The 15,090-nt window shown below is 35.8% G+C and overlaps 1 protein-coding gene across 11 annotated transcripts in view; it reads right to left on the minus strand.

Annotated features, from left to right (window-relative positions):
* The window catches only part of EYA4 (EYA transcriptional coactivator and phosphatase 4), a 271,605-nt gene that overhangs the window by 32,595 nt on the left and 223,920 nt on the right, over window positions 1–15,090 (minus strand). For 6 of the 11 annotated variants that reach the window (XM_032274734.1, XM_032274743.1, XM_032274735.1 and 3 more), the window contains 3 exons: window positions 13,251–13,434; window positions 7,092–7,228; window positions 5,303–5,386 (listed from right to left, as the gene is read on the minus strand). In XM_032274734.1, coding sequence (XP_032130625.1) covers window positions 5,303–5,386; window positions 7,092–7,228; window positions 13,251–13,434 — 405 coding nt within the window. The remainder of the gene's footprint in view (window positions 1–5,302; window positions 5,387–7,091; window positions 7,229–13,250; window positions 13,435–15,090) is intronic. The other 5 variants (XM_032274737.1, XM_032274744.1, XM_032274740.1 and 2 more) reach the window with 1 other exon arrangement.

Consider the following 15,090-nt stretch of genomic DNA (forward strand, 5'->3'; position numbering starts at 1 on the left):
GGTGCCCTGTCCTACTGTTGCCAAGCTGATACCTAAGCTGCAAGAAGATGTCCTCTTTACTCTTCCTTTTCCTTTTCTCAAGTAAAAGGAGTCCCTCTCCATACCCATCACAGTTAGAAAGGCACTGGGTCACACCTGAAGCCAGCAAGCACATCTCTGAGTTTCACCCAAGGACTGTGGCAAGTACTGCCTTGCTACTACTGTTGATTATTCAGGGCCCGAGGGTGATGAATCTTAGTGGCAGGTGATGAATCTTGCCAAGATTGGATCCTTCCCTTCAAGGCAGCAAGCTTCCTTCAGGGCATGTGTAGAAATGTTTTCTGGGAGCCAGGGTTTGGAAGTGGGGCCTCAGGACACTGCTTGCTGCCCTTTCTTTCTGTGACTGAGTTGGTATCCCAGTTGCAAGGCAAATTCCTCTTTACTCTTTCCTCTCCTCCCAAGAGGAAGGTAGACATCTCTACTGGAGCTGTGAGCTGTGCTGCCTGGGGCTGAGGGATGGGTAGCACAAGCACTCTCTTGGCTGCCCAGGCTGGTGTCTCACTAGGTCATGTGTCTGCCAAGTCCACTGGCTTCAAGCCCAGGAGAGAAGCAGGACTTCTCCAGGATTGTGGTCCTTTTGGCCTAAACTGCCTGGACCCCTGAGCACTTTATCCCATGGTGGTGATACTTTGCCAGAACTCAAGTTCCAACAGGTGTGATGAGAGATTCATCTCTGGCTAGGACTGGTCTGAAAGCTCCTTCCATAGGTATTGGCTAAGTTCTACCCAGTGCTGCTTTCTGCTGTGAAAGAGCACTGAGTTCCAGTGAAAAACCCTGCAGTCACCACGCTTTCCCTCCCACAAATGCACAGATTCTCTCTCTGTGCCATTTGGCTGCTGCTGGAAGACTGGCGCAAGGTGGTGGTATCAGCAATTCAAAGACTGTCTTTCCTCTTCAGTGCCTCTTTCAGTAATATGTGTTAAAACTAGGTATTGTGTGATTGATCACCTGGCTTTTGGTTCTTCTGAAGGTGTGGATACTTGTTCAATTTGGTGTTGCTGCAGGGAGGACGATCAGTAGAGGTTTCTATTTCACCATCTTATTCTACCTGCTTCCCCTACCTTGTACTATTCTTTCTCTTGCTTACAATCTTCCAGCCATACTGGACTTCATATTCTTGGAACACTGAAAGATCAGCACCGACTGCTGGAATGCTCTTCCCAATTTTCCCTCTCTCCTGATTTGTAGGGCTAGCTCCTCTCAGTACCAATGTCACTTCCTCAGTCACACACCCCAATCACTCACTATATGACCTAGTTTTATTGTCTCCACAGAAGTTACCACTACCTGAGATGATTTTTTTTTTTAAGCTCCATGAGAGCAAGACACATGTCTATTGGTATTACTAACGATTTGCTAAATGGATGCAGTCTGTCTGAGGCGTTGTAGTTTACCATCTTTTCACTTACGGTTTGTGGTGAAGCTGAAGCTACCCAATGTCATCTCTGCCCCATCTGCAGTGACCCTTGAGGTGCATGTGGTCCACAACTTCATAAGATGGGCCTTATTTAGCTACTTCTCAATATGCCAAGATATTAATTTCTTACTGGCTAAAAGGCAGTGCCAATTCCTTAATTGCATTAAGGAAATTGTCAATGATAAAACAACTTTTAGAAAAATATAAATAATAATGCAATAAATAAGGCAATATAAGTTGTTTTTCATGGAATTTGGGAAGGGTGTTTTTATTTTTATTAGAAAATATAGCCTAAAATACTTTTACTTTACTTTTCTTAAATTGCCCTGAGTAAAAACATTATTCAATGTGGTCAATCTAACAGATGGTGTTGTCCTTATTTTACAGATTTTGAAACTAAAGATTTAAGTAATTTGCCAGAATCCGAAAGCTGTAAACATCAGAACTGGATTTTCAAACTTAAGTTTATCTGATTCAAAAGCTCTTGGCTTTCACCACCACTCCACTGCTTCTAAAATGTCAAACATCAGCTGAACCACATGATAGGTATCCTATAAATGTAAGTTTATCTTTCTCACCCCCTTCCAACAGTGCCTCTGATTCTTTCTGTATTCTGTCCCACCTGTAGGTATTGAATGCTGTCTGCCACATTCTATTTCATGGAATATTTCTTAGGTTTTACCTCTTGATGAAAACATATCTCAAGTGTCTGAGAGAAGATAATTAAAATTACAACTTAAAAGAGAACTCACCCAACTGCCTACGCAGTACCTCACTAACTGTCTTTACTTCCGTTAGGAAACATTATTTTTCTATTGCATATCTGGCATATTAACTGTCTAGGCCATGCGATGTGCTGTGGCAGAAAGAACATGGGTTTTGGGGTCCAAGAATCTGGGGCCCTAGGACTCATCTCTGCCACTGATTGGTTGTGTGGCTGTGCACACATTTTTATTACCCCTCTGGGTTTGTTTCCTCATCTATAGCTTTGAGAGAACAGCCTACCCCTTTATACTGCAGGATGCTTCCTGCCTGGCACATCATGAGCATTCCATAAAGGTCAGTTTCCTTTTTCCCCTAACTTTGCCCCACCCTTTTGGCATGCTGTACTATTTTAACCTTCTGGAAGCATGCAGGATGCATAGAGAGTCTATTTTGTATCGGAAAAAAATCTTTTAGGGCAATACTTTGAACAAATAAAACTTGTATGTTGAAATGAGTGCTGCATGTCCAGCTGACATCCTGGGAGCTGACAGCTTTATTTCCATGATGCAGCAGTGCTGAGAGAAGTTGAACTTTGCTTTTGGAATTGCTCTTAAAGCCAGTTTATGAGTAAATTGAGAAAAGCAGCTTCATTACTTCATGGTATTTTTGACAAAAATAAAACAAATATATGTAGTGACAGTTTTACCATGCTCCTTATTCACTGTCATGGGTCCAAATGGTCTTATTATTTTTAAAGATCAAAATGACCACAAAAGGATAAAGGTGTGAAGCCAGGAAATATGTTAAAGGCTAACAACAATCTCAAAAGATGAGTTCTACCACTGATTTGGCAGTATGGAGGCAACATGGATATTTACGTGTAACCCCTCATGGTGACCATTTTGAAGGGATCTTTATTTGGGTCCATGTGCTTTTTAGATTGTTTACTTTAAACACTTACCTAATATGAAACCTAGCTGCACAAAAGTATCACAATCAGTTCAGTTCAACAGGATTTACCGTGTACTTCTGATAGCCAATACTATTTAGAAGAAATCCTTTAGGTTACTGTCTGGAAACTTTTTATATTGCACACTCTATCAGTAGTATAATGTTGAGTGTGTGTTTCAAATTTCTGTATAGTGCTTTACTTATAAATTATATACTTACATTTTAATTATTATCATATGTATTTATAATATGGACTGGATGTGTTTCCCCAAAACTCAAATTATTGAAATCCTGATCCCAATGCAATAGCATTAGAAGGAGGAGCCTTTGGGAGATAATTAGGTCATGAGGGTAAAGCCCTTCTGAATGGGATTAGTGTCCTGATAAAAAGTTACAAGAGTTTGCTTTCTCTCCCTTTCTCTCTGCTCTCCACCACGTGACGTGGAGGACACAGCAAAAACAACTGCCCTGTGGAAACCTGGAGGCAGGTGCTGACAGGTTGACCTTGGCCTCTCAGCTTCCAAAATTGTGAGAAATAAATGTTTGTTATTTAAGCCACCTGGTCTATGGTAATTTGTTATAGCAGCAGAGTTAACATATTTACAAAGTATGTGCATTGTGAAACAGATAATAAAAATTAATAAATATGAGATACAAATGTATGTGTGTATTAATTCTAATATTTCCTTTCCTTATTGCAGTGGAGAGTCTTGTATGTCTGGTGCACATGTATATATGCTGCTTTGTAGAAGACTGGTTTAGATGATACTTGTGATAAAGGGGCTAACACTCCTTGTAAATGGTTGTTAAACAAAATTGTTACCTTTCATATCTGTTTAGCAATATCCATTACCTATACCAAAATCAAATGGCAATGCAGATTCACCCAAAGTGTAATTTAGGAAGACAGACTTGAATGCAATTTTATCATTACTTGTCCAGAAGACAAAGCTTAATATAGTTGCTAAAAATTGCATGAAGAGCTTGAGACATTATCACATAATGGAATGCTATGAAGACATAGGAAGATACTTATGTAAGTGTGATATGTAAAGGAATCAAAGATACAACTTGGAGTACAGTAACTGGCACTAAGTCAACATGTTCTGAGTTGGCTCTAGTTTGACTATGAGACCTACAGAGTCTAAGATTCAAACAGTTATGGCCTAAACAACTATGTTTTCATCCAAAAAGCCTGTTGGTGTTGCATCAGTCTTTGGAGAAACACTCACAGAGGTTTGTAACAATGATGTTTTAAGAAGCTAACTATAAAAATAGGGGCCGGGCATGGTGGCTCACGCATGTAATCCCAGCACTTTGGAGGCTGGGGCAGGCAAATCACATGAGGTCAGGAGTTTGAGACCAGTCTCGCCAACATGGTGAAACCCCATCTCTACTAAAAACACAAAAATTAGCCAGGTGTGGTGGTGTGAGCCTGTGATTCCAGCTACTCAAAAGGCTGAGGCAGGGGGATCATTTGAGCCCAGGAGGCAGAGGTTGCAGTGAGCCAAGATTGAATCACTGCATTCCAGCCTGGGTCAGAGTAAGGCTTTGTCTCAAAATAATAATAATAAAAAGAAAAAAGAAATAAAAGCAATAACAAGAGAGAAAGGCAGGTGAGGAATGAGACCATCTATTGTTGACTTGGTGTATGGGAGGTGGTGTTACCTTGGTTGCTCATCATATGCGTACTCAAGTTACAGAAAAATACATTCATAAATCCAAAGGATCTGTCAGATGAAAGATTACTCACTTATTTCAAATGACATTCTATAGCAATAGTTGAAACTATTGCTATAAATTTGCAACAAATTAGTTCAAACAATTTCTTAAAGCTCTTTAATTGGAGATAATATATGATTTTATAATGTTTTAAAGTCCATTTCAGCTTACAATTTTTTTTTTCTAAAATAATTATGTGAGACTAAGAAGCTTAGTCTTGATGTAGAAAACTCAGTCCTTTTGAGGAAACAGCAAGGAATTCAATTTCTAATTAGCTTTGTTAAATTTGCCAGTTCACATTAAAGAATTTTAAGACACTAGAAATAGATAATTAAGAGAAGATTTCACAGATTGCAATAAAAACCACTTAAAAGCTATTTAAAATCAAGGACCATTTAAAAATGGTCCTTGATTTTAAACAAAAAAAATTAACAAGATTTCTTGGAGTAATATTTCTTGATTTCTTACCTTTCCATACTTCTGTGCATAAGATCCTGTGAGCAGTGAGTGAAAAACAATGATGGTTTCATCCAAATCCCAGACAAACACACGCTGAAGACAAAAAATAAATATCAGAAAATTTAAAAGTCCAAGGAAACAGAAATCTCTTTACAAGCAGAAAACGTCCCCCTTCCTTGGTAGGTATCATCTTGATATTTTATAGAAAATAAATAATTCTTTTTTTTTTTTTTTTCAAATTTGCCAAATCCAATTCCTGTAAAGCCTGGGGAACAGGAATTATACAAATTATAAGCTTAAGAGTCAGATGTGCTCATTTCATTCCTTTATGAAAGAAGCATGCTTGAAACTCTACATATTTTAAAGTTTTATACCTTAGGGATTCGTAAAATTTTGCAATATATGCAAAAAATTAGATCTTAAAGAAGTATTTAAAAGAATCAATGAGTAACCCCAAAACAGAACTGCCAAGTATGGACCTTTGGGTCTTATTAGGCCAGCAGATATATTGGGTTCCCTGGAGTTTTGAAAGATTTCATATTCATTAACATTTCAAAACTAAGCAATTTCACACAAACTTCAGAGTTTTGACTGCAGTACAGAAACTAGAAGCTGCGGCCAGGCTGGCTGCCATTCCTACATGGCAGTGACAAGTAGGTCCCTTAGAATGGGCCTGTACTCTGAGCTCCCCACAGTCTGCTGGGAAATTCAGCCTGGTTACTCATTTATATCACCTGTCAAGTTCGTGAGGCAATTTGAACTTGTTCCTGTTGTTCAGGTAAAGGAAGTTATCTCTTATAAAGAAGCACAATGTCTGTCACTTAATTTTACTAAATCTGGAAGTTCAAATTTTTTTCTTTGCTTCTTTTTTTGAGACAAAGTCTCACTCTATCACTAGGCTGGAGTGCAGTGGCACGATTCCGTCTCACTGCAACTTCCGTTTTCCGGTTTCAAGCAGTTCTCCTGCCTCAGACTCCCGAGTAGCTGTGACAACAGGCACACACCACCACGCTCGGATAATTTTTTCTGTACTTTTTTAGTAGAGACGGGGTTTCACCATGCTGGCCAGGATGGTCTCGATCTCCTGACCTCGTGTTCCACCCGCCTCTGCCTCCCAAAGTGCTGGGATTACAGGCATGAGCCACCACACCTGGCCTCAATTTTTTTCTTAATTGAAGTATGCAGTATGTAAGAATTAATAGTAATATGGTTAAGAATAGTTTCTCCTGATGTTTTATAATAAAAATCAACCCTGCTTAGTATAATATATCTCAAAAGAGCTCATAAATAGAAAAATGACATATAGCAAAATTTTCAGATATGCAAATTTTAACACATATTATTAAATGATTGAAATTTGTCTATTTTTAGAAGATAAATTTTTCTTTCTATACAAATTACTTTTACCTTTTTAAACTTAATTACCCATTTGGACATCTTTCACTACTTTAGTGCTATCAAATACAGTGTTACATAGAAAAGTATCCCACAAACAATGGCTATATTTTTAAAATTTGTTGGTGCCAATTTAGATCAAAACATGCAATTATCTTAGGCCACGAATCTGTAAAGCAATATCATTTTTATGTTGTTATTTGCTTTTAATTTTGCTATTATAATGAACAGAAAGAATCTCCAACTTCAGAGTTGTAAAATGCCTATGACAAAGTAGGTCCATTCAATTCATAATATATCTTTTTTTTTTAAGTTTGAAACATAATGGAACTGTAAGATATAGAATGCATCATTTAATAAAATAAAGCATCATACTATCATCTTTAAGAATGAGTAGGCATACCTCCAGGTCGCTATCAGGAGGCGGGGAGGGATTATTTTTCCGGCCTCTTCCTCTGGACTTTGAGCCAGAACTCCTACATGTTCTCTCATCAAGATCTTTGATGGGTGTGGAGGGGCTTTGCATGGTATCAAACTCTCCTATAGATAACATGACTTGTGTCAAGAATAGCACTTCATTTTTAGATCAAGTATGAGTCTTCATTATTAATTATCTTAACAAATTCCTATACAATAGAAACTTCCTTATGGCAAAAAAATATTTATAATCCCAAGCACACACGTCAGTCAGAACTTTTGTAGTTTCCACAAACTCCTAGTTTTAATCTGTATGATCTATTAAATGTGAACGTCTTTTCTACACCATATGCCTTCGACTACCTGTCTATACCTTCACCTACATATTTATCTCTATTTAGATATGTCCTCACCTCCTTTTTTGTCACAGTTCAGAGAATGAGATGTCTTCTTTCGGATCAATTCCATCCCTCCACCTACAAACCTGACTCTCAACCCCACCTCCAAGGAAGTCATGCTTCATTAGTCAAGCCCTCTTTCATCTTCCCTTCAGCCTCTCCCATTTCTTGGGGTCACTGAGAAGTTTAAAAGTCCTTCCCTCTGACCTGGCATTTCCATCTAGATACTATTTGCTTCCATTTTCTCTTTTAAATAAAACTTCTTAAAATAGTGCATACAAATGCTATATGACAGAAATATGATGTAAGCCACAAATGTGACCTTATATAAAATTTTAAAGTTTTTTTTATTAACTATGCTTAAAAAAAGTAAAAAGAGTTATGTAAAATTAGTATTACTTATGTGTTAATTGACCCAATATATCCATGTTACACATCAGTCTATAATCAATGTGTTGACTCCATATATTCATGTTATCATTCCAGTATGTAATCAATATAAAATTATCAATTATATGTGTTACGTCTTCTTTTTCACACTAAGTCTTTGAAATGTTGTGCAGTGTTCTATGCTTACAGCAGATCTCAATCTACACTAGCAACATTGCAAGTGCTCAACAGTCACGTGTGGCCAGTGGCTGCAGCACTGGATGGCATATCTGTCCCCACTTACTGATATCCAATTTATCATAATATAGCTTCCATTCCCCAAAACTCAATAATAATTCTTCTGCTAAAAGTCCCCAGAAATCACCTTGTTGACAAATGCAATAGACAGACTCAGTCCTTGTTTTCCAGGATCTCTGTGCTGTATGTGATTCTCTTAAACACCACCTCCTGGAAAGCATTATTTGACAGCTGATACCTTACACTTGCCTAGTTCTAGAATCACTCCCATCAGTCCTTCTCCAGCTAGAAAACATGGACTCTTGTACTTCTCCCATTCCTTATAAGATAGTGTGTTAGAATCCCATCCTCTGAACACTGTCCTCACTTCACACAGTCTAGGGGATTTAAATCTCTCATGTGTTAGTGACCCTATCTGTGATGACCCAGACAGATATTTAGACCTCCAACTAGGCCACATCCTAAATTTCAGACTTCTTATCTAATTGACTTCTGCATGTCCCATAGATATCTAAAAATCTGAAATGTTTAAAGCTTGTGAGAACGTATCTTAGGAGGTAGAGAGTACTGAGTAACTTGTGGAAGCAGTTGTTAAGATAAGCCAAGGCAACTGTGAGATACAGTATAACAAGCTGAAGAGTCAGAATTACTATATGAGTTCAAGCATTATATTCAGTCACTCTAAATCTCCGTTTTATAGTAGCTTTCTGGATTACTAAGGGATAAACTGATTTATATTTAATTTGATTTAAATTATATGTATAAAGTGAAAATTTCTAAGAGGCAAACTATATTAAATTTAAATTACATGATTTTTAAACAAAAAGATATTATGACTGTCATTTTTATCATTAATTTTAAAAATTAAAATAATTATAAGGACAATCAAACAGTTATTAACCTAAATAAAAAATCTGAAAAAAAAACTAGCCATCACTTTTTCTGAGAAATGGTAATTTTTACATAGCTAACTTCTAACATTTTCTTTGGGAAACATTGTGCATGTCAGGATATGATCAAAAAAATATGCCTGTGCTCCAAATATTATTTCCACTTAAAACATTGCCAACATAGTTCATTTCAGGAGTCTATGTTATCACCTAGGTGAGAGTGGATAGCACAGTAATAAGATTTTTAAGTTACAGGGTTGAATATAGCCTTGTCTTATAGTAAATCATGTTTCACCTTATTTGTATAGGCATTAAATTAGTCTTTGGGTATCTGAACATACACCAGCTTTTAAATAAAATCACATGAAAGTTCCATTTTTAATTATTTTTGAAACAGAATTTTCCTAAGGTTACCACATTCCCAAACCGTCTTTCCTCTTTCAATTAAAATGGTGTTTAAAATTAACTCTCGCTTATTAAGCATGAATTTTGAAAACATTTTGGATGGATGACATTCCATAAAATTTCTCCTTATATTCATTATAGATCAATTTTCAGTTGTTAACTATCATAAAGCAACGTTGTTCTTGCCACAGCGCAAGATCCGTTACTCGTCTGGAACCTTTGTTAGGTTCAATTAGCTAATGTATTGTAATGTTTGTCAAGGTCTCAGGGTAAAACTTAATATTGTTATTTATACATGACTAACTATATTTGATTTTAAAGATGTTTAAAATATTTGAAAAAAAAAGGAGCTATAAAAATATTTCTCATCTTCATATGCTAATCTGTCCTCAAACTTTCTTAATACAAATTAAAAAATGATATACCCAATATAAATTTTACATTGAAGAAAGACCTTTAGAAAGATAATGAAGTAAAATGTCAGCTCTTAATCAGCATTGCAGTGTTTCTTTAAATCCACTGTCAAACTACCTAATAAGGTAAATTAAATAATGGAATGCTATTTGCAATTTCCAAATAACATCAGTCATTACCAAATTGCCTTAGACTTTTCTTGACCCAATACTATACATGATTGAATAATTATCCTTTAATCAGTACAGTAATGAATAACTGCACCTTTTAAGGTTTGGATATTTATATCTCACTTTATTTTATTAGGCTTATCACTAAATCAGAACAACCAGCTGTCTCTTATTGAACGTAAGGTATGTTTTCATTATAAAAGTAGAAGTCAACAGTGAATGTTCTATGAAAAACTGTGGGTTTAATTTTAGGTTTCTACTTTAAGTCCAAAATGCAAAACTAGTCAATGGGAAATACTTTTCCTGACCTTGAACTAAATACATCAGATTCCATCAATAATAAAGAAAAATTCCATAGTTATAAACTTGTTTGCTTTTTGGCCATATGCCAGATCTGAAATGGCTAAATTAAACTTAAAACTACATTGGCTGAAGGTCTGAGTTCACAGAATTCTTTAAAGATCCAGACATGTGTGTCGTTATGATTTTGGTTGAGAGAATAATATAGCTATAAATACAATTAACTCTGTCTTTAAATTCAAGTCTAATAAAAATCTGAAAATGATGTCAAATCATATTTCTTGGCCTCAGCAACCAATGAAAGCCTGAAGAAATTACAGCATTCTGATAGTGAATGCCAGAATTCCTTATGTGAATGTGTCACATCCAAAGTCACACACTCGGAATATCTACCTGCCTGCATTTAATATATTTAATATGAATAAAATAGCTATTTTCAATACTGATTATTCCAATAAGGAAATTAACCATCTGTGTCTTTCCTGCAGAGAAGCTTTCTTATGATTATATGGAAATTGGAGCAAAAGCAACATTTTACACAAAGCCCTACTTAGCAAATACCATATTGAACACATATATGGGTTTCATTCTTGGTAGCTGTAGTCTAGTAAATTCAAAAACACCCTGTTGGTCTTGTCCATCATTCAGTCTCTGATATCTTGACGATGAAATACTTTTGTGGTTTCATTTTTAAATATTCACCCTACCTTGTTTTCTCCACACATTCATCATTGAGAAAAACCTTCCACAGGGTAATAAGAGGTCACTAAATATCTCCCTCCCCAAAGTATCCCCACTGCTTAAGTAAGGATTCTGAAATAATTCATTCTTTGAATGAAAGTAAGATCCTTGATGTAATGCAAAGTATTGACCCAAAGAGGATCATGACAGATTTGGAACATGTGATTTGGGCTGGGACTAATGAGTACGGCACCTAGGACACAAAATTTAAGAACCTTGAGAATGAGTTCCATCTTAAATTTTGTGCTCTGGGTGCTTCACTGACCTTACCCTAATCCTGGTCCTGCAAGAGGTACAGATACCCAGGGAGGCTGAGGCTAGCTGAAAAGCCAAAACAGAGAGCCCCAAAGGGACAAGGACCAGAAATTCAAATGGGCTGTGTGCCTTTATGTAGAGGCATCAAAGACAAGCTATATCTACTAGATAATTTTTCCTTGGACCCATAAAGATTATATTCTGAACAGGGAACTAAAAATCATGAATGTTATCATTTCATCAATTCATGATATAAATACATCTTGACTGTTGCTTAAAATATCAGGTTCATTTTTACTTTATGTCCAAATTAGTTTACTTGTTAATATTCCCCATATGACTTAACCACTTTCCCTTTCTCAACACTCATCACTATTGTAATTATTTGATCTTTGTCTTGCTTGTTAAATGGAAGCTAAAGGTGTGCCAAGAGCTCATTCACTGCTGAAATGTCAGTTTCTAGCACGGTGCTGATACCTCATAGACACTCAATAAATAATTGTTTAATGGCATTGAATCATCTTGGCCCCTCTGGTCCAGTTAGAAGGAGTTTACAGTATTGTGACCATGTTTCCCTATTTTCTCTCCCAATCAAAGCTGAATAAAAAAGAAGTAGAGATGAATTTGGATCTTGCAAATAACTGAAGGCAGAAAAATATACTTGAACAAATTAATGATATTTAAAAAAAATTCTTAACTTTATTTTTCTTAGTGACTTTCAAGAGTTTTTTATATATTGTGGATATAATTCCTTTATCAGTATGTGTTTTATAAATATTTTCTCCAAATCTATGGCTTTGTCTTTGTATTCTTGTAATAGTGTCTTTTGAAGAGCAAAAGTTCTTTACAATTTTTAAAAATCTAATTTTATCTGTTATTTTCTTGTAAGAATTGTGTCTTTATGTAAGCCAGGGTCACAAAGATTTCCACCATTTTTTCTTCTAGAAGTTTTGTAGTTTTAGCTTTTTAGATGTAGGCTTACACTCTATTTTGAGTTAATTTTTGTATATAAGTTGAGATTCTTTCCTCTTTTGCATATAGATGTCCAATTGTTCCAGCACCATTTGTTGGGAAAAAAAAAAACTATTCATTCTCCACTCAACGGCCTTTGTATCCTGATTCAAAAATCAGTTTTCTAGTAGATATTATATATATCTGCTTCTGGACTCTCCACTGTATTTCATTGCTTTACGTGTTTATATTTTCATGCTCACTCGATTACTGTACATTATGTCTAATTTAAATCAGATAATGTGAGTCTTCAAACTTCGTTCTTATTTTTCACAATAGTTTTGACTATTCTAATTCTTACACCTTTTCTTGTGATTTTTAGAATCATCTCAATAATTTCTCCAAAAGTCCTGAAACTTTTCTTAGGATTATGCTGAGTCTCTGTTAAATTTGCTTTTAATTTTAAATACTTCAGCTGTGTCAAATTATGTGTAGCAAATGCAATTCAAATACTGCAAGTTTCAGATAAAGAAACACACAATGATTTCAAATACACACTGATCGCACAAAGATATTAAACTACCTACCACTGAATCTACAAATCCCAGTAATGTAGGGAATGTTCACTGGCTAGAGCTACTTACAACACATAAAGGTAAAGGGCTTATGTAGTCTCTTTAGCATAAAGGAAATATTATCAGTCATACTCAAGGAAGATAATGTTACAACTTTGTTGCAAGTTCTTCACAAAATGAATAATTAGTCTGGCAAAAGGTCCATATTCATATGCACACCATCATTTAGAGATTAAAATCGCCTGTCTGTCCCACTTAAAAGAATGATCTTCTGAAATGCCAGAAGAACCTCATCTTATACAGTGATGGTAACACAGATTAAACATCAGCACAATTATCTGGGAGCTTTCAGCCACGTTTTTGGAGTGTTCACTTTTTCCATTTTACTAGATACTGCAAAACATATAAAAGTATTTCACCTGGGTGAAGATCTGTACCTGGTTGGTTAGTCAGTCCTGGGAGAGATTCCTGCAACTGATAAGTAGAGGCTGAAGAGGGTGTGCCATCGGCTGTGTTATTTGATGTCATATACGCTCCATACGTTGATGCTGAATAATACTGTGCATACTGGTTTTGGCCAAAGGCTGTATAGGATGGATAATCCTGAAACAATAATTGAGATGTGTGTGTTTGAAAGAGAAATTACTCTGTAATAGTTTCCATGGAAAACCAATCATTATGATAATTGAAAGATTAGATTCAGCCCCATTTGTTTCTGAGTCCACAGCTTTGAGGTGATCCTAGTGAGCAGAGACTACTTTGTGGGCATCTCTTACAAGCATGTAGTAGTGAAATACCCTATTGTTTTGGCAAACCAGGTCCAGTATACAAATTTTAATCTGCTTAAAATTAGCATATGGTTCACTTTGCTCCTGATAATTACTTATCCAAGGATTTACATCATCAAAACCTATGTGTTTGAAGAGGAAAGAAGGAGATAGAATCAGCTCATAGTCACAAAATCAGTTCTTACACATCTAACATCATCAGCAAGGAGTTGGGGCTGCGCCTCTTAGCCTCCCCAGAGACCACAGTCTACATTTTTGTGATTTTTGTTCCTTTCTGGGCTACTAAAAATTCTGTTTTCTTAGCAGAAGGTAAAAAGTAAGTAAAAGAAGAGGAATATGATTTCTTTTTATACCCAGCCTCTCACAAACTATGCATCACCTGAAGCCTTGACTTAAAGTCTTTAGTGAACTTTTCAATTATTTAGTTTCCCTTCTTCATTAAAGAGAAAAATGAAAACACTGGAGCAACACCCCAACTTGCTTTTTATTAAAAAAATTAAGAACCTTAAAATGATAATAATGATCCTTCAAAATCCTTTTACATATTAGGATGATGAGTAAGGATTTCTTGTGATAGTTGGTGTTTAATATATCTAGCATGTGTCAGCCCAAAATGTTATCGGTGATGACAAATTCTTGGACATGACATTAAGATCCCCTGATGAAACATGTTCCAAAGGAAACAAAGATCTACATTTGATGTGGTTTCCAAAAAATAATAGAACTACTCCTTATAAGTAAATATGTGTATGATCATAAAGGATTAAATAATATGGCAGAAAACTAAAATTCTATTAGTCTAAAAATTACAAGATCCAATGTTTCCTACTACGGCTTATAAGCCAAGAACAAAAACCTCGTTATATTTAAACAAAGTTCCTAGGAACATCTCTTTCTCAGAGTGAAACAGTGATAGCAAACGTTTACAAAGTGTTTACTCTGTATCGAGGCACTGTTCTAAGGGCTCAAATATATTTACTCATTTAATCCTCACAATCTCTTGTGTGGCCTTAATATTATATTCATTTTACATTGAAGGGGACTAAGGCACAGAGTGGTTAAGTAATTTGCACAAGGTCAAACATCTAATTAAGTTTCAGAGCTGGAAATTGAACCCAGAGGGCCAAAGTCAAACATCTGTGTGTTGAGGCTCTCTGTTAGGTTACTAACGCCTGCAGAGGAAGATGAGGTGACATACTGGAAAGATCCAGGCTATTCCCCACTAGGGAATATAATGTCTTTTCATATTCAAACGTATCTCAAAGATCTCCTTTTCTTTTCATTTCCACTATTGTCCCCTATTAGCCAGAATAACACATATTCCAAGAGTTCTATATAGCTAATTTTTTACTATCCTGAAATGCTATCATAATTTTAAATAAGGAAATCTTATTCTGGGAAAGTATACACTTACATGGCAACTTGAAAGTACTCTTCAATAATCTGAAATACATATAAAAAGCATAAACAC

Source organism: Sapajus apella, unplaced genomic scaffold (assembly GCF_009761245.1).
Source record: "Sapajus apella isolate SASKATOON/1434 unplaced genomic scaffold, GSC_monkey_1.0 scaffold6, whole genome shotgun sequence".
Classification (NCBI taxonomy): Eukaryota; Metazoa; Chordata; class Mammalia; order Primates; family Cebidae; genus Sapajus; species Sapajus apella.